The sequence below is a fragment of the Telmatherina bonti genome (genome assembly GCF_933228915.1).
Source record: "Telmatherina bonti genome assembly, chromosome: 3".
Lineage (NCBI taxonomy): Eukaryota > Metazoa > Chordata > Actinopteri > Atheriniformes > Telmatherinidae > Telmatherina > Telmatherina bonti.
In genome coordinates this window covers 5,507,425-5,532,941 of record NC_136621.1, presented here as the reverse complement: position 1 = coordinate 5,532,941, position 25,517 = coordinate 5,507,425, and the positions used below count along the sequence as shown (strand labels likewise).

Genomic DNA, 25,517 nt, shown 5'->3' with positions numbered 1-25,517 from the left:
GTAGGTGTGAAGTTGGAACTGATCACTGGGTCCAGTGCAACGATGCTCCAGTGAAGGTCTGTAAATATCCAGTTCACGGCCTCCATGTGGGACATTCCTACTACTTCCGGGTCAGAGCTGTGAACAACGCTGGCATCAGCAGGCCGTCACGCAAGTCGGATAAGGTGACGGCCATCGACGCTGCCGAGAACGAGAGACTGCAAGGTACCGATGAAGGTAAATGTACGATGTAGGACGGCAGCTGAGCAGCGAATCCTAACCGATCTGTTGTCACCTTTTCCTGAAACAGTGATTAAAATTGAAGGAAAATATGACATAGTGATCAAGGATGATGAACTGGAAGGTATAGTAATTGATGAAGACAGTTTTACTTCTTTACCAATCTCACAGCAAACTAACAAATCTGTCATTATTCTTCTTCTAATCATCTTCTTAATCATGACAAAATAACTTGTTTCTCCATACTTCAACCCTTAAAAACCCTTGCTAGAGCTCAAGCACCCCCAAGCACGACAGTGCCTCAGAAATGGTCTTGTGGGACTCCGTAGGGTAGCTTGAAAATGATGGCGATGTCCAATCAGGAGCCGTCAAAGGTCAGCAAGTAAGGTGAAAGCTTTGTGTGTTTGAAAAGACGAAAAAATAATGGTCCCCACTGGCTAGAATAAAGACAAGATGACATTGTTGATGCACAGTGACACCAAAAAGCAGCTGAGGTGGAGGTGGTTTAGCGAGGACAGCAGGTAAACAGTAGCAGGAAGAAGTGTGTGAATATGTATATAGTGTGTGTTCTGTGTTTGTTTCAGACGTGAGAGAATAATGTGCAGAAATGGAAAGGGCTTGGTCACTGCTGATTTGTGTTATTTCTCCTTCTGGTTGCTCTTTATGCTGCTTTATCTGTTCATACAGCCTCAGCTGAGGCTGAAAACATCATGTCTGCATGGAACCATCACATCTCCATGGAGACGTGATGTTTCCATGGAGATATGATGTCTGGATGTTGACTGTATGTATGTTTACAATGAAACAGGCAGACCACAAAGAGAACAGCATTGAGTTTGAAAGATTAATTCATTGCATTATTTTTACGTCTTCATCTTCCTTCTCATTTGAAGAACACTTTACAACAGGGGTGACCAAAGTTGGACCTCGAGGGCCGCTGTCCTGCAGGTCTTCCCTGGTCCAACACACCTGGCTTCCATTAAATGGATCCAGCAGCCAATGTAATTCTGCACAATGATGGATTAGTTTGAATCAGGTGTGTTGTAGCAGGGATACATGGAAAACCTGCAGGACTGTGGTCCTCAAGGACCGAAGTTGGGCCCCTTTTAAGCAAAAATTGAAGAAACTGCAGCATTTTGAGAACTGCTGAAAACATGCTGCAGAGTGTAGATGTGTGAATACTCCGTCTGCACGTGGACATGTGTAACTGGAGTTTTCGGTGCTGAAACATCTCCGTCTGCGACAGAAAATACCATGGCATCACTTGGCGACCTTTGTTTCAAACAGCATGGATGTCCTCAAAACTGTGTCACGTTATCCGTTGTCCAGGCGCTTTGTGTGTGTTTTTACACCGCCGCTCCGCGTAGACGACCGAAGGCGAAGGACGAGATTAAGGACAGTGATTTTCCACAACCTAACCAGATCACGTTGGAGGCATGTTGTGTGTTCTGTGGAAGTGACGTGGTGAGACGTTATTCTGATTGGACAGGATTAGAAGCGCCACCGCCGCCTGAAGGTTTGCCATGCTGATGAACATTCTTCACAACGCCTTTATGCCGATCGGTGTGGAGGGATTTGTTTTTGACAACCAAGGTGGTGTGGACTGTGTTTTTTACTGGCTGGAAGTAAGAAAATGTTCAGTTTTACAAACACCCGGCTACGGGATACATGGTCCCAGTCAAAATGAATTATTATGAAAACAAAAACTTAAAGTTTGTACAAAAACCTGTAAATCAGGAACTGGTTTATTCCTGGAACATCAGCCTTTGCTCTTTCTAACCTTTGTGGTGCGTTCTTTCATTAAACTCCTCCATTCACACTTTCTCCCAGTTAAACCAGTTTATTCTTGATCCTCTACTTTAACACAAACATATAACCCAAAATAACTAATCAAAGGTGAATAAAATCAGTGTTTTAAATAACAGAATACAGATGGCTGATTGCAGAAGTCCCACATCTCCCCGGCGGTGGATCTGTCATAGCCTGAAACCATATTTATGAAAAAGTTTAATGAGAATCCATCCTGGAGCCTGTTTCTCTGCTCTGCTGGAGGAGATAATGTCCCTGTGTGTCCAGCGTGAGACGTTCAGGATGACACCAGGATGTGGGACTTCTGTAAAGCTGCTGCTGCGTGGACTTCATACCTCAACCCGTTCACTCCCAATCTAGGCTACATAACTATCCCGGGCGAGCCCACCGAGGTGCATGCATCCGAGATTTTCAAATCGTATGTGGTGCTGAGCTGGACGCCTCCCAGCCCGCGCGGTCGAGCTCCGCTGTGGTACGTCATCGAGAAGGTGCGTGGCTTATTCTCATAGACTTTACCTGCAGCTCCTCTGGTCAGACTGATGCATTTCTGCACATGTGATGGAATATTTTCCTCACAAAATCCACTTGAACGTTATGGAAGCCCATTCCTGACACATCTGCAAATCAACTCATAATTATCATATACAAAGTCTTAATCATGAGATTAAATAAGTCTCACAAAATCCTCTTAATTAGGAGATAAAAAGTCTTAATAAGGAGATAAAAAGGTCTGATTTTTTTTTGGGGGGGGGGGAGTATTTATAATATGTAAAAGGTAATAAATATGACAGAAAACTAATTATAAGATGTAAAGTCATAATTATTAGACAAAAGTAATTATAATAACATACAAGTCATAATTATGAACAAATCATAATTATTTGGTTTAAACTTGTTATTATAAGATAAAAGTCCTAGATTTGAGATTGAAAATCTTAATTATGTAATTTTACGATGATAAAACTATAATTTAATAAAAGTCTTTAAAAGGAGATAAAAGTCATAAATGTGATTTTTAACAGTCTATAGATTCAGTTTTAATTAGATTATTAAAATTTAGTATCAATTTATTATATTAATAATAATGACTTTATATCTCACAATTATGAGGTACAATGTTCATATTTTTGTGTTTCCGAGTGGGGGGTGGGCTTCCACGGCGGTGTTTCTCAAATATCTTGTGTTTGTTGAGGTTGTGATAGATGGCTGTTCCTTCACCCCCCTCCCCTCCTTCCCTGAATGTCCCACAGTGCTTAGCAGGCACTGGAGCATGGCAGCGGATCAACACTGCAGTAAAACTCAACTCCCCGCGTTACCCACTCTTTGATTTGCAAGATGGACAAAAGTACCAGTTCCGAGTGTTTTCAGTCAACATGTATGGCTCCAGCGAGGCGTCGGTGCCCTCTGAGCCCATCCAGAAGGTTGATGAAGATGGTAAGAGCTTCTGGTCATATTGTTATGTCCCGTGTCAGTTTAGTCACGCGGGAACTTTAATGCTTCAATTCAAGCCTTTTTCTTCCTCGTAAGGACCCTCACACACCCAGCAAACAGCCCAGCATCAGTCTTACAGACTGTTGGTCAGGGTCATGAAAGGGTGCACCGCTCTCCCCCTGGCCATCCTCGCTGTCAGTTTAAGGTTTACTTAGATGATGTTCTGCTTGTCCAGACCCACAGGGAGACACAGGGGGTCTTAGTTTGTTTGGTGTAAAAGAAGCTGAACTGGAAAAAGTTTCTAAAGCATCATACAGCAGTACAGCAGACAGCAGGACCATAGACTGTATAAGAAAGATGGACGGAGCCTCCAGCGGTAAAAGTGAAGCCTATGCAGAAGTGCATAAAACTGCAGTTCCCCCTTCATCCACTAGGGGCTGCAAAACAGAGCAAATCCCCATAGACTCCCATGTTAAAAAGACCAACTTAACGGCAGAAATAAACATGTTTACAGCCGAAATTAACATGTTTACAGCAGAAATAAACATGTTTACAGCCTGGTACAAAAATCCATTTTAGGTTTAATAGGTCAGGTTTACCTTCATGACAACTGTGGGGGGAGTGAATTTTTTTTTCTAACTCACCCGTTTAAAAGTAATTTAATCTCGAAGTTCTGCATATTTAGGGGCGTGTCCTTTTGATTGGCAGGTACCCGATCTCCCGCTTCAAGAGAACGTAGAACAGCCGTGGTTTTTAGCCGGTTAACAACGTGACTTAGCTTTAGCCTGCTTACCTCCGTTAGCTGGTTAGCTCCTGTTAGCTCTGGTTAGCTCGGTTAGCTCTTAGCTACAAAAAGCTCGGAGTTCGCTCGATGTCAATCATCCACCATGACGCTCACAGCCCCCCTCTCCGCTCCACCTCTTTGCCCATATTTGTATTTTCCGGGCGAGACGACACGCATGGCGCTGCCAACATGGCGACGGTAGGAACCGCCCACCAAGCTTCAATTCAGCTCTTCAGAAACCTACGGGTGATGTCATGAAGGCTCCGCCCATCTTTCTATATACAGTCTATGGGCAGGAAGCAGCCATGCTAACATGTAGCATGGCAACATGATGGGGAGAAACTCTGCTAAAAGACTATGGCACACAGTTCACAGTTCAAACCCCAACAGGGAACATGAAAGCAGAGACTCTGCTTATTACAGAGACGTCTGTCTCATCACTGTGGGACAGAAACTCTGGCAGCTTGCAGCTACAATCACACATCATGTCCTGCTGTTGCTGTTTAGTGGTGAAAAGTTTCATTCCAGCTCTAAAAAACTCCTACTGTGACTCTGCCTTCGTTTAACATGAATCATGAAGGTCCTGCTAGTTTCCATGGAGATGAAGGTCCTGCTAGTTTCCATGGAGACGGAGGGGGTTTGAGAGTAAAGTATTCTCTCTTCCTATCATAAACTTCCTGGACCCTCATGGTGAATGTGGGGTCTGTCCCTGAACTTTCCTGACTGGACATTAATAGTTTAACCTCAGGTCGGATCAGGTAACACTATTTGCAGTTTGGAGTTGGTGCTTTGTGGTCACCAGTAACTACTGGTTAACTACCCAGTAGTTCCTGTTCAGCATTACGGCCTTCTCTATAATGAAGCAAGTTTTGTGTCCAGTATTGAATAAGTTTCACAATTTTACCATCAAGTTTTTTTTTTGTTTTTGTTTTGTTAAAATATCCACATTTTAGGAAATAAGTAATTAATCATCAAAACAAATATGGCCAATTTAATATAAGCAAAATAAAAATGGTAAAAGCAAAGAGTCAGTGATATATAGGCATCATCTGTTTATTGAGAACAATCCTGTCTGCTGTTAAGATTTCTGGGAAAAACAACCAGTTTTAACCAAACACATGACAGACTGCGTTCATCGGCAGTTTACCTGGCAAAGGCCAGTTCAGTCTAAATAAATGTCAGAAGTAATCTCTGCGCTCGGAGGGACGCCAGCCAGGTCGTGGAGGCGGCCCATCCTCATCCAGGCTTTACATCCCATCTTAAACAGGTTTAATGTCTCTTCTTTAACCTCTGATGAAGCATCATCACAGAATCACGTGAAACGCTGGCGTGTTGCTAAATGTGACGACTGTGTGTTTCAGATGTGGAGCGTCCAGTTGGTACGTATTGATAAATGAAGCACTGATTCCACTGCAGGGATTCCACAATGACTTCACTTTCACTGTGTGTGTGTTCTAACTACAAGACCGAGATGGCGATGGCTTCATGAGCTCATATAATCACAACACACACATGTCTGTTTTAACCCTGTAACGCCAACAGTGTCATATTTGGAACCTACAGCTTCTGAGACATTTCTCATCACTTTATGGCAGAAACTTTGCTCAGAACCCAGTTGTGCAGCGTATGATACTGGTCTCCTGCCCTTGGCGGACACCAGAAGGCATCAGATTACACTGCAATAATTTGGACCTGTCACATGATAAGAAATGCTACAATTCGCAAAAAAATAAATAGTTGTTTTTTCAGATTTGGTTACAGGGTCAAATAAAGTAATCAGCTGTTTTTAGGTTGGGCTTTAAAGGGTTAAAGAGATGAAACTGCTTCCTGTTTCATGCAGATCTGAATGAAAAACCATCTTCTGGTCGTTTAAAGCAGATCCTCCATCCTGAAGCAGCATTGATGTGTTCCTGCATGTCAACACGCTCTGCTGAACACACCTGCTCACACACCACCTCCTTTTGATATTTCATTTGTTCGATTCCCAGCAGACCTGAAGAAGTCTCAAATCATCTCCACGTTTTACCATCTTCCTTCCTTCTGTCTTAAATATCTATTTAGATTTTAGATTTTTAGCTTTTGTGTGTAAAACAAAAGCTTTGATAATAAAACACTATGGAAAAAAAAAAAAGGTTTTCCATGAGTAAAATGCTGATTTCTGTGAATAAAATAGTTTCTGACACTAACTTCTTCCTTGGACAGGCGTCCCCTCTGCTCCCGGTCAGGTTGTTGCCACCAGGAACACCAAGTCCTCGGTGTTCGTCCAGTGGGAACCTCCCAAACATCTGAAACACCTGGTGGGATATTACATTGATGGCCGCGTTGCTGGAACCAAGGAGTGGTTCCCTTGTAACCACAAACCCTTCAAACAAAACAGGTAAGCCAGCTCTGGATCTCACTGCCTGTCAAACGTTGGAACCTTCTGCTTGGAAAATGAGATGAAGACCGTTGTCCTCGTGTTATTTTCATTGGCATGATATTTAGCCAGGATGCTCCTACTGAAATAAAAAATAAATTTTTGATTGGAACTTCATGGAACTCCAGAAAAGATGCAATAAAAAACAAATAGTCAAAAAATCTGATGCTAAAACTCCTAAATGCAGCACAATTTACGGTGAAAACATCTTTAAAACTAATGTCTTTTAAAATTCAACATCCAACGTGGTAAAAATGCAGGGATGTCAACATTTTCATCAGGTGTGTGAATGAACTTCACAGTGTTCAGAGTCTCTGTGGAGACAAGATGTTTCCATGGAGACGTGATGTTTCCATGGAGACATGATGTTTCCATGCAGACACAGAGATGCCATGTTTCCATGGAGATGTGATGTTTTCATGGAGACGTGATGTCTCCAATCAGACATGATGTTTCCATGGAGACATGAAGTTTCCATGCAGACATGATGTTTCCATGGAGACATGATGTTTCCATGCAGACGTGATGTTTCCATGGAGACATCATGTTTCCATGCAGATGTAATGTTTCCATGCAGACGTGATGTTTCCAGAGTTTCTCCCTGCATGCTGGACATTCAGTTCAGCTATATTTGTACAGCGCGAATTGACAACAACGTGCTGACTGATACAGACACAGTCCAAATTATAGCGGCCCAGTTAAAATCCATCATGTGATCCACAGCAGTCCAGTTCACTGCTGTCTTCACATAAACCAGTTCATAAGTAACGACATAGCAAACCAATGGACTGGATCAGTCCTTCATCCTGAGCTGCATGAGGAGACAGTGGAGAGGAAAACCTCCATCATAAATCAAAACCAGGAAGGACGGCCATCATCCTGGACTGGTTGGACCTGGAAAGGACAGGAAAGAGGCTTATAGCAGCCGGACTACAGTGATGGATCCGGATCTCCGAGCCAGATGATCTGAAGGTAGAGAGGAGGTCTGCTTCCTGAAGTCAGACTGGGATCTGATTCTGCTTCCTGAAGCCAGAACGAAGAAGCCAGACTGGAATCCGGTTCTGCAATCTGAAACCAAACCAGGATCTGGTTCTGCCACCTAAAGCCCAACTGGAATCCGGGTTCACAGAGACGGTCTGATAGGTTCTGCCTCCGTTCTTCTATTAGATCCTGTCGGATCCACATTGGTGTAAAAGTGACATTTACATATAAAAGACCAGCAACAGACGGTAATGATGAAAATGAAACTTGACGGTTCTTCACTGTGTTTTATTGTTCTAAATGTGTTTGTTTCAGGTTTGTGGTCCACGGTCTGATCCCAGGGGAGACCTACACCTTCCGAGTCCAAGCCGTCAACGTGTTCGGCCTCAGCGAGGAATCCCAGGAGTCTTCTCCGATCGCCGTGGAGCCCGCCCTCGGTAAGAGGACCGCCCGCTTCACAACGGTTTGAGCGTGCAACAGAAATCATGTTGACGTGATGAACTGTAGACTGAAATGAAAACATGATTCAGAAACTGAACAAAGCTCTTGCTCAGAGTCTCATTTCATCCTTCTGTCCAGGCAGGGGGGTGGAATACGGTATGTATTAAGGTTTCATTCCTCCCCCCATACTGACCCACTGGGCCTTCACCTCAGTAAGGCACAGGAGGACATAATTTCATTCCTCGTGACACTCCTTAAATCCAACCTGCGTGCTGAAGCTTTAACCCTCAGCGTGATCGCCCTGTAGTTGTCCAGTCAAAACGCATGAAAAACACGTGTGCAGGAAGGTTGAGATCACGCCTCCATCTTTAATAAACATGCAACTTTCAGCCACTCCCAGCGCTCCGTACGGCATCACCATGCTGAGCTGCAACGGCGCCTCCATGACTCTGGCCTGGAAGAGCCCCAAACACTGCGGCGGCTCCAAGGTCAACGCCTACTACATCGACAAGCGTGACGCTGACACTTTGGTATGGAAGGAGGTCAACCTGTCTGCCGTCACAGAGAGAATCTGCACCGTGAGTCCCCAAGACGACGTGTTTCCACAGCGGATCCATGAATCCAGATTTGACCTAAAAATTTTTCCTTTAGGTTGATAACCTGACAGAGGGAACGTTTTATGAGTTCAAGATCCAGGCTGGTAACCTGGCTGGTGTTGGTCTGGCATCAGCTCCCAGTGCCCCCATGAAATGTGAAGCTTGGACCATGGAAGAACCAGGTACAGCATCATCATCATCATCATCGTCACTTCTTCTTCCATTAATCAGGAAGATTTACTATTTAAGAACATCCAGATTTTAAAGGTCATTTTAGGAAACATGATATGATTGGATTGGTATGATGGTTATCATCTGCCTGATTAGTCCCCTTTACAACCAGGAGGAACTGGTGATGATGGCGCTTCAGTGGAAAAAACACAGCTGAATGTGGCAGAATCACCTGTAATATTCTCCTGTTGGTCTTCAGTCTGGTTCTGAGTTTCTCAGTAGGCTGGATGGTTGAACGCTCTCGCAGTAAGCACGATAAAAACAACACATATTGGCCATTTTTACAGGTTATTCATTCTCCACTCAGGGTCCTCAGTAGTCGGGGCCAAAATTCATACTCACATTCCTGCTATGGACGAATGTGTGTATCCGAGAGCAAAAGTGTAGGCAGACAATTTATTGCACTGTGATTGGCTGAGAAACAGGAAAAGGGCCATAGTCATGTTCCGTCCAGCTTGAAATGGATAACAGAATCATTATCCATTTCCTCTAGAGGTTCTGGAGACGAGGCCTTTGGTCTGATAGTCATGACATCATTGTCTTTGTCTCTTGAGCAACCTGTCCCTTGCATAACTCGTACCATGCTGGAAAATTAAGGGAGAGAACTCTTCAGACCTACCTACTGCCTCAGCGGGCCAGGTGGGCGCACAAGAAGGTGTCATCAGTTTCCTCACCGGAAACCTTCTGGGAGCAACAGGGTCCCTGGTTCCACGCCCCAGGCTCTGGAGCCTCTGGAAGCTCTGGAGCCTCAGGAGGCTCTGTAGACTCTGGAAGCTCTGGAGGCTCTGGAGCCTCTGGAGGCATTGCGGACGTTGGAGGCTCTGGAGGCTTTGGAGACTCTGGAGACTATGGAGGCTCTGGAGACTGTGGAGGCTCTGGAGCCCCTGGGGACTCTGGAGACTTTTGAGACCCTGGAGACTCTGGAGGCTCTGGAGGCTCTGGAGCCTCTGGAGCCTCTAGGGATTTTGGAGGCCATGGAGGCTCTGGAGGCTCTGGAGGCTCTGGAGCCTCTAGGGATTTTGGAGGCTATGGAGGCTCTGGAGGCTCTGGAGACTATGGAGGCTCTGGAGACTCTGGAGGCTCTGGAGCCTCTAGGGATTTTGGAGGCTATGGAGGCTCTGGGGGCTCTGGAGGCTCTGGAGACTCTGGACACTTCTGGAGGCTCTGGGGACACTGGAGACTCTGGAACCTCTAGGGACTCTGGAAGCTCTGGAGGCTCTGGAACCTCTGGGGACACTGGAGGCTCTGGAACCTCTAGGGACTCTGGAAGCTCTGGAGGCTCTGGGAATGCTATAGGCTCTGGAGGCTCTGGAGCTTCTGGAGACTCTGGAGTCTCTGGAGCCTCTGGAGGCTCTGGAGGCTCTGGAGACTCTGGAGCCTCTGGATTATTTTGGAGGATCTGGAGGCTCCGGAGGTTCTACGGACTCTGGAAGCTCTGGAGGCTCTGGGGATGCTATAGGCTCTGGAGGCTCTGGAGCCTCTGGGGACGCTGGAGACTCTGGAAACTCTGGAGAATTTTGGAGGATCTGGAGACTTTGGAAGCTCTAGGGACTCTGGAGGCTCTGGAGACTTTGGAGGCTCTAGGGACTCTGGAGGCTCTGGAGACTCTGGAGGCTCCAGAGGCTCTGTTAGCGGTTAGCTGTGTAGCTCGTTCTGAAGAAGATTCATTCTGGCAAGGTGTACCTGGTTGTGACGGTAACTAATCAGGTTTTCTATTGACATTTAATTAATCACCTGCTGATATTATTAAAGGGTAGACTTATTTAACACATAAAATCTCGTTCTGTGCTTAGTCACCCTCTTTAGACCATAATGTTGCCTTGGACACTGATACTCATCACATATAACACTCAAAATTCAGTTTAGCAAAAGCAAGTCTCTGTGATGTTGAGTTCAGGTCTGCTGCAGGTAAAACTTGACACGCATTGATCTGTCCATGCAGCACATATGCAAATAGAGCACACAGAGTGTGTCCAAACTTTTGATTGGTTCATCATGACATGGTTCGTCATGTTTCTGTTGACTGGCTGCTCATGTTAGCTGCTCAGTCAGGATTTCTGTAGGACACCAGCAGCTTCAGTGTGTTTAAAGACAGAAACAGACGCCGTTTTGGGTCTTTTCTGCTCAAACACAGCCGACTCCTTCTTGTGTAAAATGTTCCCTTTAGAAGCAGGTGTGGTCATACTCAGATTTCTTCTTTTCTGACTCGAGGCCCTGCCTACGATCTGAACTTCAGCGAGGTCAGGGGTCACTCTCTGGTCATCCTGTGGAAGGCTCCAGTTTATACCGGAGCAAGTGGTATCACTGGATACTTTGTGGACATGGCCAAGAAGGGCTCCTCTGAGTTTGTCACTCTGAACGAGGAAGCCGTGAGCCATCGCTACCTGCAGGTAGGAGAACTATGACGTATGAAGCAACTAAAGGCCTGTAAGAGCTGGCGAAGTCTTCCCCCACATGAAGATGTTTCCATGCTGTGCTGCAGGTGACCGGACTGGTGGAAGGGGAAACCTACGTGTTCAAAGTTCGAGCTGTCAATGCAAACGGAGTAGGAAAATCTTCCCAGCTGTCTGAGCCGGTCTGTGCCAAGGCGCTTCCAGGTACCTTTAAATGGGCTCTGCATCATGGGGGATGTGGACATTTAGCAGGCTGTAGGAGGGAGGGGCATTAAATATCTGCACTTCTGGTCATGAGAATCTCTCATGACAAGATCAGATGGTCATGTGATGCATTTAAAATTAAAGTTATATATTTATATTAAACTCCAAAATGGCTCCCATGGACAAAGACGAAGATCATGTTTCTTGTTTTTCTTGTTTTAGGTGGCATTTCTTATGAAAATATTTCTCTTTAATGCTAATTTTATGTGTTCTGGTTGAAATATGATCAGTTAGATAAACAGGTGTGTGTCCTGCAGAATTGTGCAGACTCCAACAGAAAATCACTCACAGATTTAAGTCATTACTCTACATAACATAAATAATATCCATCTATCTTAAGCAGTTACTCCAAGCTGGAGTCCATCCCAGCAGTCACTGGGTGGGAGGCAGGTACACCTGGACAGGTCGCCAGTCCACAGAGCCATACGGAGAGACAAACAATCGTTCACACTCACACACACTCCTTGGGACAAATTTAGAGTAACCAGTTAATACACATGTCTCTGGATGGTGGGAGGAAGCCGGAGAACCCACGCGAACACGGGAAGGAGATGCAAACTCCACACAGGAAGACCGACGTAGAACCTTTCAAACTTTGTTGTTTTAAAAATTTACACATTAAATGTGTGAAAATGTTAAATTTATATCCGAAATGGGGAATTAAAAGTCATATTTTGGCCCAGAAATTCTGCAACTTTATGAAATGTTGTGTGCTCGGCTTTTTTCTCTGCGATAATGCAACTTTATTTATAGCGCACTTGTCAATATGTAGAGAAAGCTGGTGCAAACAGTTGGTCTTCAGCAGAATAATTGTAACAGATACAGAGGAGGCCTGTCTGATGAATAAAGGCAGCTCGTTCCCGGTCCCCTCTGAGCTTCCAGGTAGTCCTGGAACGGTCGGGAGAAGTTGGTCAGCCGGCCTGAGAGACCCAGCGGGTCTGTTGGGATGGAGGAGCTCAGAGAGGTGCACTATTCAAACATTTAAAAACAAATAAAAGCAACTTAAAGTGGATCCTGAAGTGCACGGGCAGCCAGCGAAGACATGATAAACCTATGTCTCAGCCCAGCCTTTAAACTGGCCTCCCACCTGACGACTGGTTGTTCTGCTCACAGGCACAAAGGAGATCCAGGCCGGTGTGGATGAAGAGACCGGAGACGTCTTCCTCTCATTTGAGGCCTGTGAGATCTCGGAGACGTCCAAGTTTGTCTGGTCAAAGAACTACAAAGCCATCGGCGACTGCCCCAGGGTTGCGATAACAACGAAAGGCCGAACGTAAGCCGGATTTTCTCCACGCTGCAAAAGCTTTGAACCCAGTGGCGGAGCTAGACTTTCTCTCATGGGGGGCCGGGGGGTGGGCAGGAATTTCCTCTCTAACACAATGCTGTGACATCAGAAGTAACATCTGTCCATGATGAGCCTTTTGGGCTGCAGGATGCGGAGGGGGGTTGCGGTGGTGCCGGATCAGCTCTGGTTTTTTGCTGGTGGTGGTAGACCATGGCTAGCTCCATGCTGGGAGCTGTGGAGCTGCTGAAACTGGAGCTGGGGTCTGTCTCCACCTGATCCAAGCCCTTCATCTGAACTAAAACATCAGAAATATCTCCCTTTCTCTTCCTTTCATCGTCGGTTACACGATACATTCATCCTCACGTTGATGCTGTGGCTGCTTTACTATCCAGGCGCCATAAAGTCCTGCCATGTTTCTGGGTCGACCTGTGCATTTAGAACAGGTGTTTTCACAAACAGGCTCACCTGCAGTGAAGCTGAGCTGGAACAGGACTTTTACTTAATGGCTCCTGGATCAGTCCCCTCTGTTTACACGCAGTCATCAGCCTCGCTGGTTAAATAAACCTGCATCGATTCCTGCTCACAACACCAAAAGAAAGAGTCACAATTTTAAAAAATCTATATTTACAACAGAAAAATGTTGAAAGTATAGAGCAGATATAGAAAAATGGGATGAGATCACTTATCAGTTACAATTAATAATCTTTCAAACATACACAAAGACTTTAACACAAACAGACCAGGAACAAATCAGGGACTAATGGAGACTTAACCAGTACTGGTTAAGTCTCCATTAGTCCACAACCAGACTGAAGATTACCCCGAAGACCAGGCTTATTAGGGAAGGACTGGTCTTTGTGGTCATGGTAAGTCATGGTTAGTTACGCATTAGTTTCTGACTCATCTCAAGGCGTTTCCTACAGAACAAGAAAAATGTGAGTCCCGTCCAGGTAAAGTGTTGACGTCCAGGCAAAGTGTTGACGTCCAGGCAAAGTGTTGACGTCGAGGTAAAGTGTTGACGTCCAGGTAAAGTGTTGACGTCCAGGTAAAGTGTGGACGTCCAGGCAAAGTGTTGACGTCCAGGTAAAGTGTTGACGTCCAGGCAAAGTGTGGACGTCCAGGTAAAGTGTTGACGTCCAGGTAAAGTGTTGACGTCCAGGCAAAGTGTGGACGTCCAGGCAAAGTGTTGACGTCCAGGCAAAGTGTTGACGTCCAGGTAAAGTGTTGACGTCCAGGCAAAGTGTGGACGTCCAGGTAAAGTGTTGACGTCCAGGCAAAGTGTGGACGTCCAGGTAAAGTGTTGACGTCCAGGTAAAGTGTTGACGTCCAGGCAAAGTGTGGACGTCCAGGCAAAGTGTTGACGTCCAGGTAAAGTGTTGACGTCCAGGTAAAGTGTTGACGTCCAGGTAAAGTGTTGACGTCCAGGCAAAGTGTTGACGTCCAGGTAAAGTGTGGATGTCCAGGTAAAGTGTTGACGTCCAGGCAAACTGTGGCCATTCAGGCAAAGTGTTGACGTCCAGGTAAAGTGTTGACGTCCAGGCAAAGTGTTGACTGTGGCCATTCAGGCAAAGTGTGGACGTCCAGGCAAAGTGTGGACGTCCAGGCAAAGTGTGGACGTCCAGGCAAAGTGTTGACGTCCAGGCAAAGTGTTGACGTCCAGCCAGAGTGTTGACGTCCAGTTAAAGTGTTGACGTCCAGGTAAAGTGTTGACGTCCAGGCAAAGTGTTGACGTCCAGGCAAAGTGTTGATGTCCAGGCAAACTGTGGCCATTCAGGCAAAGTGTTGACGTCCAGGCAAAGTGTTGACGTCCAGCCAGAGTGTTGACGTCCAGTTAAAGTGTTGACGTCCAGGTAAAGTGTGGACGTCCAGGCAAAGTGTTGATGTCCAGGCAAAGTGTTGACGTCCAGCCAGAGTGTTGACGTCCAGTTAAAGTGTGGACGTCCAGGTAAAGTGTTGACGTCCAGGCAAAGTGTGGACGTCCAGGCAAAGTGTGGACGTCCAGGCAAAGTGTTGACGTCCAGGCAAAGTGTTGACGTCCAGCCAGAGTGTTGACGTCCAGTTAAAGTGTTGACGTCCAGGCAAAGTGTTGACGTCCAGGCAAAGTGTTGACGTCCAGGCAAAGTGTTGATGTCCAGGCAAACTGTGGCCATTCAGGCAAAGTGTTGACGTCCAGGCAAAGTGTTGACGTCCAGGTAAAGTGTTGACGTCCAGGCAAAGTGTTGACGTCCAGGCAAAGTGTTGACGTCCAGGCAAACTGTGGCCATTCAGGCAAAGTGTGGACGTCCAGGCAAAGTGTGGACGTCCAGGCAAAGTGTGGACGTCCAGGTAAAGTGTGGACGTCCAGGTAAAGTGTTGACGTCCAGTTAAAGTGTTGACGTCCAGGTAAAGTGTTGACGTCCAGGCAAAGTGTTGACGTCCAGGCAAAGTGTGGACGTCCAGGCAAAGTGTTGACGTCCAGGCAAAGTGTGGACGTCCAGTTAAAGTGTTGACGTCCAGGTAAAGTGTTGACGTCCAGGCAAAGTGTTGACGTCCAGGCAAAGTGTGAACGTCCAGTTAAAGTGTTGACGTCCAGGTAAAGTGTTGACGTCCAGGCAAAGTGTGGACGTCCAGGCAAAGTGTTGACGTCCAGGCAAAGTGTTGACGTCCAGGCAAAGTGTTGACGTCCAGGCAAAGTGTGGACGTCCAGGCAAAGTGTTGACGTCCAGGCAAAGTGTTGACATCCAGGCAAAGTGTTGACGTCCAGGCAAAGTGTTGACATCCAGGTAAAGTGTTGATGTCCAGGCAAAGTGTTGACGTCCAGGCAAAGTGTTGACATCCAGGCAAAGTGTTGACGTCCAGGCAAAGTGTTGACGTCCAGGTAAAGTGTTGACGTCCAGGCAAAGTGTGGACGTCCAGGCAAAGTGTTGACATCCAGGCAAAGTGTTGACATCCAGGCAAAGTGTTGACGTCCAGGCAAAGTGTTGACGTCCAGGCAAAGTGTTGACGTCCAGGTAAAGTGTGGACGTCCAGGCAAAGTGTGGATGTCCAGGCAAAGTGTTGACGTCCAGGCAAAGTGTTGACGTCCAGGTAAAGTGTTGACGTCCAGGCAAAGTGTGGACGTCCAGGCAAAGTGTTGACATCCAGGCAAAGTGTTGACGTCCAGGCAAAGTGTTGACATCCAGGTAAAGTGTTGATGTCCAGGCAAAGTGTTGACGTCCAGGCAAAGTGTTGACATCCAGGCAAAGTGTTGACATCCAGGCAAAGTGTTGACATCCAGGCAAAGTGTTGACATCCAGGCAAAGTGTGGACGTCCAGGCAAAGTGTTGACGTCCAGGCAAAGTGTTGACGTCCAGGCAAAGTGTTGACGTCCAGGCAAAGTGTTGACGTCCAGGCAAAGTGTTGATGTCCAGGTAAAGTGTTGACGTCCAGGCAAAGTGTGGACGTCCAGGCAAAGTGTTGACGTCCAGGCAAAGTGTTGATGTCCAGGTAAAGTGTTGACGTCCAGGCAAAGTGTGGACGTCCAGGCAAAGTGTTGACGTCCAGGCAAAGTGTTGACGTCCAGGTAAAGTGTTGACGTCCAGGCAAAGTGTTGACGTCCAGGTAAAGTGTTGACGTCCAGGCAAAGTGTTGACGTCCAGGTAAAGTGTGGACGTCCAGGCAAAGTGTTGACGTCCAGGCAAAGTGTTGACGTCCAGGTAAAGTGTGGACGTCCAGGCAAAGTGTTGACGTCCAGGCAAAGTGTTGACGTCCAGGCGAAGTGTTGACGTCCAGGTAAAGTGTGGACGTCCAGGTAAAGTGTTGACGTCCAGGCAAAGTGTTGACGTCCAGGCAAAGTGTTGACGTCCAGGCGAAGTGTGGACGTCCAGGCAAAGTGTTGACGTCCAGGTAAAGTGTGGACGTCCAGGCAAAGTGTTGACGTCCAGGCAAAGTGTTGACGTCCAGGTAAAGTGTGGATGTCCAGGTAAAGTGTTGACGTCCAGGCAAAGTGTTGACGTCCAGGCGAAGTGTTGACGTCCAGGTAAAGTGTTGACGTCCAGGCAAAGTGTTGACGTCCAGGTAAAGTGTGGACGTCCAGGTAAAGTGTTGACGTCCAGGCAAAGTGTTGACGTCCAGGCAAAGTGTTGACGTCCAGGCGAAGTGTGGACGTCCAGGCAAAGTGTTGACGTCCAGGTAAAGTGTGGACGTCCAGGCAAAGTGTTGACGTCCAGGCAAAGTGTTGACGTCCAGGTAAAGTGTGGATGTCCAGGTAAAGTGTTGACGTCCAGGTAAAGTGTTGACGTCCAGGCAAAGTGTTGACGTCCAGGCAAAGTGTTGACGTCCAGGTAAAGTGTTGACGTCCAGGTAAAGTGTGGATGTCCAGGTAAAGTGTTGACGTCCAGGTAAAGTGTTGACGTCCAGGCAAAGTGTTGACGTCCAGGCGAAGTGTGGACGTCCAGGCAAAGTGTTGACGTCCAGGTAAAGTGTGGACGTCCAGGCAAAGTGTTGACGTCCAGGTAAAGTGTGGATGTCCAGGTAAAGTGTTGACGTCCAGGCAAAGTGTTGACGTCCAGGCAAAGTGTGGACGTCCAGGTAAAGTGTTGACGTCCAGGCAAAGTGTTGACGTCCAGGCAAAGTGTGGACGTCCAGGCAAAGTGTTGACGTCCAGGCAAAGTGTTGACGTCCAGGTAAAGTGTTGATGTCCAGTGACGGTGGAGGGGGTGGGGGGGCGGTTAGCATTCCGCCCAGGCAGCGTGTGTCCCTCCCTGCCTCCAGTGTGGCGCTTAGCGCGTGTTTCCGCCAGTAACCAGGACAGCTGGGTCTGCATGTAGCTCACCATCACCAGGTATGACTGAGGAGCGGATGATGGCAGAAAAATGCACTACACATCTTCATCCTCATCATCATCATAAACCTGACCGTGAGGGAGCGATTCCTGGGAGACATTTAGGAAACTGAGAATAAATCTCACGCCGGTTCCTTTGTGTCTGCGTTTGGTCCACAGCTCCAGACTGACCTTTAACAACCCTGATAAGGATGACCTGGGCAGATACTCGGTGGTCGTTACCGACACAGACGGCGTGTCAGCCAGCCACACGCTGACTGAGGACGGTGAGTCTCCAGCCTAATCCGCTTTCTGAGTCTGAACTGCTTCCAGGATGTGATGCCGTCTCTTGCTTCTTCTGCAGCTTTGAACACCATGCTGGAGCTCAGCTACGCCATCAGACATCCAAGTAAGTGTGGTTTCCTGACGTTGCAGCTCTGACATCGTCCTGCATCACCTCATACTCTGATCTGTGTGTCGTCGGGCAGTTGTTCCTCTGAAACACGGCCTGAACTATGAGATCCTGGAGAAAGGCCACGTGCGCTTCTGGCTGCAGGCCGTCAAGCTGTCTCCATCCGTGTCGTACAGGTTCATCGTTAACGACAAAGAAGTGACCAGCGGGGAGGTACGATGGCAGCATTCACCGCTGACTCGGTCTGAAGTCATTTCTCATTTCTGAGACAAACTTTACCCTCCAGGCCCCGGAGTCCGAAACTGCATCCTGCTGATTAATCTCATCACATTCATGAGTTGAAAAAATCTGAATTTATTAAACTGGCAGAGACCAGTCGTAGCTTGTTATTCAGTAATCAGCTGATGATAAATCTACATGTTGTAAGTCACCTGATCATGGTCAGAAACACCATCATGTAACCGGAAATGATGACAACACAGATCTGTAGAAATGACTTGCTAGTGATGAGGAGAAAACTGAATTTCTTTCTGCTGACTCTGAAGACGACTGAATGTCTTTTCAGTTTGTTTGGATAAAAGTTGCTTTAACCTGAATAAGTTAAAGGTTAAAGTAACATTTATTCAAACAAACACATTTATAGCTCACTTATCAAAGTTTAGGAGCAGAAGGTAAATATTATTTACCCACCATCAGAAAGAAAAGCCCAGTTAAGGCCCTATAAAGCCAGGTTTGAGCCACGTTGAAGCCAGATTAAAGCCCAGTTAAAGAACAAACATCCTGTTGGAGAAGCAACCTCTGATCACCAGAAGTCACTCTGTGACGTCACCAATCAGATCAGCTGTGACGCTGTGCTGACAGCGAAGAACAGCGTAGACATGTCGTTTCAACAGACCAGCCATGACTGGCTCTCACCTGTCTAATGCAGGTTTCTTGTGTAAGTCTGGAAAACAATCAAGCTACATGACTGTTTATTTATTTTTCAATAAATTTATTTATTTATTGGTTTGTTTGTTTTTCAACGTAATAAAGAATAAATGCGAATGCTGAAGCTGTTGCAACTGTTGAGGAGCTAGACCTACACGGGGTGGTTGGAGGTGTGCAGCAGAAGTTTAGGGATCCAGTCACCAAACTCAGCTCCTGCTGCAGGTTTCGTGGCAGCTCGGTTGATTGTAGGACGTTTATAAACATAGAAAAGATGATTAAAATTTGATAAATAGCTAGATAAAGAGTCCTGCATACTGACTTCACTAAGATCGTGACTCAGCGGAGTGAGTCAGCTCCTGCAGACTCGCTCGCCTGTGATAAAGCCAGACATGTTGGTGCTTTAAGCAGATTGGCTCTAGATAGGTGAACTGTGATATCAAGGTTTGTCTTGTTGCCTTGTCATGATGCATTCAGAGCAATAAAATCAGTCTTGTTTATTGTAATCTACTTTTAAGAGTAAAATGGTTTTGTGGTTGTAGTTTCTGTTTATTTTGTGGGACAGGTGGTGAAAATGTCCCTTTTAGCAGTGAATGTTGCAGACCAGGAGCATTGGGCTCCATATTATTACACCTGGGAAGCAGTTAGGTTCAGGGCCTTGCTGGTCTGCAGTGGTTCTCCTTTATAGCTTTATATAGTGTGGAAACCCAGTGAGTGTGTGTGGGGTGTAACGCTAACCCCCCATGGTTCGTTAAACTCACTCAGGTTATTGAAAACATTTTTGTGCAATGAGTTTGCAGATTGTTAGTGAAGCCAATGGTTAGACTTTACAGTGTTTGTTAGCGTCTCAGGTTAACTGAAAGTGTTTCTGAATGAGCATAAATGTGCAGGAAAACGTGGAATTTATCTACAGCTCATGATTAATGACGACTGGTTTACAAATGTAAACATACATTTTATTCACAAGATAAAATTTTAATGAATTTATGTGAAAGGTTTAGAAATGATGGTATCCAGGCTGTAAATTAACTTAGTTTCTGATTTAATCTGATTAAAACAAACAAACAGACATCCGTGACTTTTCTGCAGCTGACTAAACAGCATCACATGAATATTGGCTTTCCTGGCATCTTACGCATCACATTCACACATCTCACATGTTCTGATGTGAAACAAATGCTTGGTTGTGAATATGACGTCGTTCTGTGAGTTACGGGAGACGTTTGCATCGTCCCAGAGCTGCAGCAGGTAGAAAACATGCCAGACTCGTCCTGGTGGAAACCTGATCCTTGTTTCTCTGTCAGGGTCAGAAGATCAGCCATGATGTGGCGACAGGCGTCATCCAGATGACGGTGGATCTGTTCACCAGAGCCAACGAGGGAACATACACCGTCCAGATCCACGACGGCAAGGCCAAAAACCAGAGCTCCCTGGTCCTGGTGGGAGATGGTGAGACTCAACAGGAAGACGGTCGATCGAGCTCTCGTGGATTTCTGATTTCTGATTTTTCTGTTTCAGTGTTTAAAGCTGCTCTGAAGGAGGCGGAGTTCCAGAGGAAGGAGCACATCAGGAAGCAGGGTACGCCAAGCACTCCAACACCTTTATGAGTGAACGCCAACATGAAGAACATGTTCATTCCCTCTTCCCGCTGCAGGTCCACATTTCTCCGAGTACCTCTACTTCACCGTCACAGAGGACTGCACTGTCATGCTCGCATGCAAGGTAACAAAGCAGCAGGTTCAGCTGCATTTTAACCTCATTTATTCTGCAAGCTTTCCCTTCTCTGGCTGACTCTGTTCGACCCTGCTTGTAGGTGGCTAATGTGAAGAAGGAGACTGCTTTCCACTGGTACAAAGAGGATGATGAGATTGTTCCAGAAACTCCCCCCAACGTCATGTCTGGAGCGTGTGCTCTTCCTCTGCCGATGGTACAAACATCCCTCATGTCAGCATGAAAAAGCTGTGGAACAAACACTGAGCTCATGTTCAGCTTTCTGTGTTTGTATTTTCCCAAACTGACCAGTAACGGTTCCCTAAATGCTGAACGGTTAAAAACTGGACTTTTAGATTCCTGTCCGCACAGTCGGACCTGCATGTGAAGGTCAGCTGGCGCTGGAAGCCAGAGTGAGCCTCCATCTTATCCTGGAAGTGTCCAGGTCATCACCTCCCACTGCGACTGGGATCAGGTCCAGTTTAACCCTAAAAACTCAGCTTGACCCTGAGCACTGTCCCTTATACCAAGCAGTATAGTGTGATGTCTTGCCTTTAAGGTGGTCTCCGGAGGATTTCCAGCATTTCTATCTGTCCAGGTTTACATCCAGACACAACATTGATCCATGATAACACCATTATTTATCACATCTTCATCACCATCACTACCATGTTGCTAAGAGACCTCTATTTTCACCTGGACATGATGATGAAGACACTTCCTGTCAGACTTTCCACCAATCAGAGAGCTTAAACTGACGGTAACGTCCAATCAGGAGCAGCCAAAGATCAACAAGTGATGAGAAAAGCAGGAAAATAATGATCCTCTATGGCTGGAATAAAGCCAAGAAGACGTTTGGGATGCAGCTGAGGTGGAGGTGCTGCAGTGAGGAGAGCAGGTAGATAGTAGCAGGAAGACGTGGAAATGAGGAAAAAGTGTAAATATGGAAATATGCAGATATTTTTCCTCCAAAAGATTTGAGAAAAGATTTCTATGAAGTTCTGTTTGTAAGAAACTATAAATACATTAATTTTACTTCATTTTAGCCTCATAATCTGACATCTGAGGCTGAAAACATCGTGTCTGCAGGCTGGCTGGGATTAAAAGGAATTAGCTTCCACATAAAGTTTTAAATAAAAAAACAACCAAGCGGAACAAAAACAGCCAGAAAAAGCTTGGAGTTTTAAAGTTTCTGTCCAACTCAGCCGTGGTTGATGAGTTCTCTGCATGTTGGGAACCAAACAGTTTTCCTTCACGTAGATGTAAAACCAGACTTGTATTCTGCTGTTGCTGCAATAATTGTGTTTATTTAGTTCTCCAGAAAAGATCAGGGTGTGTTTAAAGCCGTGCTGAGTGACGACAGAGGGAAGGACACGTCGCTGTTTGACATTTCAGGCAAAGGTGCGTTGTTCCTCTCCAGAAGGAATAGATGGACATGGTGACACGTTTCCTGCCTTCTGCAGCATCTGACTTTCATCTCCTCTTTGACTTTTCAGTGTTTGACGACATCATCAGTGCCATCGCCCACATTGCTGGTAGGTTGGGTTTGGGTCATCGTGACTTCCTTCACGGCTGCTTTCCCGCTGCTCAGCTCAGCTGCGTGAATAAAACTGACCGCACAACTTTTCCAGGAATCATTCCAACAGTCCACAAGTCTTTGCTTTTTATGGAAAATAATGTCAATATTTACAACTCAGTGTGTTAGGAGAAAGAATAACAAAGAAAACAGTGAAAAACCTGGAAGATAAAACTGGAAAAGATGTGAGTGAGGTATTAGGAAGAGCATTCTTGGTTACAAGACTGTGAACATGTATTATAATTTTGATGTTTATTCTCGCCCAGTGATTGCTGGGATAGGCTCCAGCTCCCCCATGACCCTTAATCAGACCAGGTGGTTCAATGAATGAATGAATGAATGAACATTTACTGTTATTAGTGCTTATTTAAGGGTTTTGCATATTTACCCTGTAGTGGTTGATGATTTTCTCCAGCTTGTCTGTGTTTCTGTGGGTGCTCCTGATGGTTTGATTTTCTTGCAGATGTTGCAGGTAGTTTTGTTTTCTTCCAGGTTTTGCAGCTGCTTGTTCCATGCTGCTGCTTTCTACCTGGTGTTTCCGGCTTCGTCTAGATTCTTCTGTTTACTCGCTCCACCACCTGGCCTGTCTGGTCCAGCATTAATATGTAAATTCAGCAAAAGAATCTTAAAAAGAAAGAATAATATTTAATTATAAAATAGAGGCTTTTATCTATAAAGCGCCTCTCAACAAAGCCAGCAAACCAAAAAAACAAGAGGAAGAGGTAATAAGACAATAAAGTAGTAATAACTATGCTAAAATGAGTAATAACAGTGCTACTACTATTACTACTAATACTGGGGGCCGTAGGAAAAGCAGGCATGACTCATATGAGTCTCAGTAATTCAGAGGAGGGAAACTGACTTTTTATGAGAAAATAAATGAAAGATGAATTAAAAAAGAGATGCAGCGGTTGCTCCCCCCCCCTCGCAGAACCTCTTCACCCCACCATGCTGGTCCTGATTCCTTTCCCCTGACTTCTGCATCACGCCGCGCTGTCGGGGTTTCGTTTTCACGCCCCTGACTGCAGGTGTGTGTTCCCCGGCAGGTGCGTCTGCCTCTGACCTGGTGCTGCAGTGCACTCCAGAGGGCATCAGGCTGCAGTGCTACATGAACTACTACACCGAGGAGATGAAGACCATCTGGAAGCACAAGTACAGCCTCCTGCTTTCTGTCTGTCTGTCTCAGTTTGGGTTTTTATCCTGTTGCTGTAAATTTACTCTAAATGTTCCGTGTTTTATGAGAAATAATCAGATACATACTGAATATTTTATCTGTATTCTAGAAAACATGCTGTGTATTTGTGACGATACGGTTCTCAGAAGCTGGAGGTTTTCATCAGACAACCTCTGCTAGACCCTGAGTGGGCATCACTGATCTGTGTTTGTATGAAACTGGTGATGTTTGTGGTATGAACCTGCAGAGAGAGTAAGATCGCCTCTTCGGAGAAGATGAGGATCGGCGGCACGGCGGAGATGGCCTGGATGCAGATCTGTGATCCATCCGATAAAGAGAAAGGTCACTACGCCATCGAGATCTCAGATGGCGTTACAACCCACACCCGGACATTCGACCTATCGGGACAAGGTAACGCAGTGTGCTTTTATTTTATTTTGACTTTTTGAGTTGTTTCATGCATTTGTTTTCTCTCTAGCTTTTTATTTTTTCTAATGCTTTTATTTTTATTTTTTCTTCTCTATTTTTCATTCACATTGTCTTTGCAGCCTACACTGACGCCTATGAGGAGTACCTCAGACTGAAGTGAGTTTTGATTGCAGCAGCTTTTGACTTTAAACTGTGTCAAACCACGTAAATTATACTGAGTTTTGTTTTTCAGAGCTGCAGCATTTGCTGAGAAGAGTAAGTGGAACTTTTATTTAGCTGATTTAACCTTTATGTTTCAGATAAAAGATGTTGAAACTCTAACAGACACTTTTATTACATTTTATTATTATTTCAGATGAGTTATTTTCTGTTGTCTGTCCGCAGACCGTGGCAGAGTGGTGGGCGGTCTACCTGATGTGGTCACAATTATGGAAGAGAAGGTGAGAATTTATCTGTTTTCTGGACAGCCCTTCGGCTTTCTCAACAAACTAATTTCAGGTTGGAACTTGCTTTTTTCTAACAACCCAATAACAACAGAATCTACTGATTTCCAAATCTTATGAACCCTGATTGATTTCCCAGTAGAAGATAAAACAATGTATCAGATGTTGAGCCTGAGACGTTTAATCATGTAATTTCAATTTTTAAATATTTAGATATCTGATGGGAGCAACAGATCTGTAAAAACTAGTTTCAGGGTGGATTTAGCATCGTTAGCATCTCCTCTTGTCTGGAAAGATCTGGAAGCGAGGAGAGCAGCTGCTAGAGTTTTCGGAGAGGAATGTCGTCCCGTTCTGGTCTGATGCAGGATTCCAGCATCTCTACTAGACCTTGTTGCTGGATTTCTGCTTCCATGATGCTCCAGATGTTAGTACTGGTGAAAGGTGTGGACTGCAGCAGACCAGTTCTCCTGTTCCACCATCAGAATGTGGTCCAGCATGGTGGAACCTGCAAGGTCTTCCCTGAAAGAGACGTTGTCTGGATGGGAGCAGATGTTCCAGCATTGATGGAGCTTCCCAGATGTGGAAGCTGCCCACGCCATCGGCACTAATGCAACCCCATCCCATCAGAGATGCAGGCTGATAACAAGCTGGATGCTCCCTCTCCTCTTTAGTCTGCAGGACACGCCGTCCATGCTGTCCACAAACTATTCCACATCTTCATCCAGGTTTCCACTCAGAACGTTTAAAATGAGCTTTGGTCCAGAGAAGATGGCATGTTTCTGGATCCTCTTCCCTATGATGATGGAGCTTGAACCTGCATGTGTGGAAGTCTTCCTGAGTCCCTGCAGTGACTTCCAGCAGGGAATCATCTTTGCTTTTGATGATGTGTGCCACCTTTGCCCATGCACACAGAGATTCCGCCAGATTTAGATTCAGGATCTTCAAAGTTTCACTATTTTTATGTTAAGGAACGTTTATCTGAAATTGTTCCACAACTTTTATACGCAGACTGGTGAACCTCTGTCCACCTTTCCGTCTGAGACTCTGCCTCTCTGAAGTGCTCTTTGTATCCCTGCTTTTCCAGCCTTTTGTTGGCGACTTTTTACAGACTTGTTGCTGCTTTTGGATTCAAAATGAACTCATATTTTTAATGAAATAGGAAAATGTCTCAGTTTATCTCTGTTGTTTATGTTCTACTGGGAATGTTCTACATTTAGTC

General features: G+C 45.7%; 2 protein-coding genes across 4 annotated transcripts in view; both read left to right on the top strand.

The window, feature by feature from the left end:
• LOC306774625 (myomesin-2-like) overlaps positions 1-25,517 on the top strand; it is a 52,894-nt gene that overhangs the window by 26,389 nt on the left and 988 nt on the right. For all 3 annotated transcript variants that reach the window (XM_079264761.1, XM_079264759.1, XM_079264760.1), the window contains 22 exons: positions 5-216; positions 6,446-6,620; positions 7,956-8,077; positions 8,472-8,659; positions 8,733-8,859; positions 11,120-11,298; positions 11,391-11,505; positions 12,679-12,838; positions 17,811-17,917; positions 17,995-18,039; positions 18,119-18,255; positions 20,271-20,415; positions 20,485-20,544; positions 20,621-20,688; positions 20,780-20,893; positions 21,990-22,077; positions 22,173-22,211; positions 23,299-23,404; positions 23,674-23,837; positions 23,975-24,011; positions 24,088-24,110; positions 24,240-24,295. In XM_079264761.1, the coding sequence (XP_079120887.1) occupies positions 5-216; positions 6,446-6,620; positions 7,956-8,077; positions 8,472-8,659; positions 8,733-8,859; positions 11,120-11,298; positions 11,391-11,505; positions 12,679-12,838; positions 17,811-17,917; positions 17,995-18,039; positions 18,119-18,255; positions 20,271-20,415; positions 20,485-20,544; positions 20,621-20,688; positions 20,780-20,893; positions 21,990-22,077; positions 22,173-22,211; positions 23,299-23,404; positions 23,674-23,837; positions 23,975-24,011; positions 24,088-24,110; positions 24,240-24,295 (2,467 nt within the window). The remainder of the gene's footprint in view (positions 1-4; positions 217-6,445; positions 6,621-7,955; positions 8,078-8,471; positions 8,660-8,732; positions 8,860-11,119; positions 11,299-11,390; positions 11,506-12,678; positions 12,839-17,810; positions 17,918-17,994; positions 18,040-18,118; positions 18,256-20,270; positions 20,416-20,484; positions 20,545-20,620; positions 20,689-20,779; positions 20,894-21,989; positions 22,078-22,172; positions 22,212-23,298; positions 23,405-23,673; positions 23,838-23,974; positions 24,012-24,087; positions 24,111-24,239; positions 24,296-25,517) is intronic.
• Positions 286-5,776, top strand: LOC306774507 (M-protein, striated muscle-like; the record flags this gene model as incomplete). The annotated part of the gene is made up of 3 exons (XM_079264580.1): positions 286-343; positions 2,389-2,516; positions 3,279-5,776. Coding segments are annotated over 3 exons (462 nt in total), but the record flags the coding sequence as incomplete, so codon positions are not given.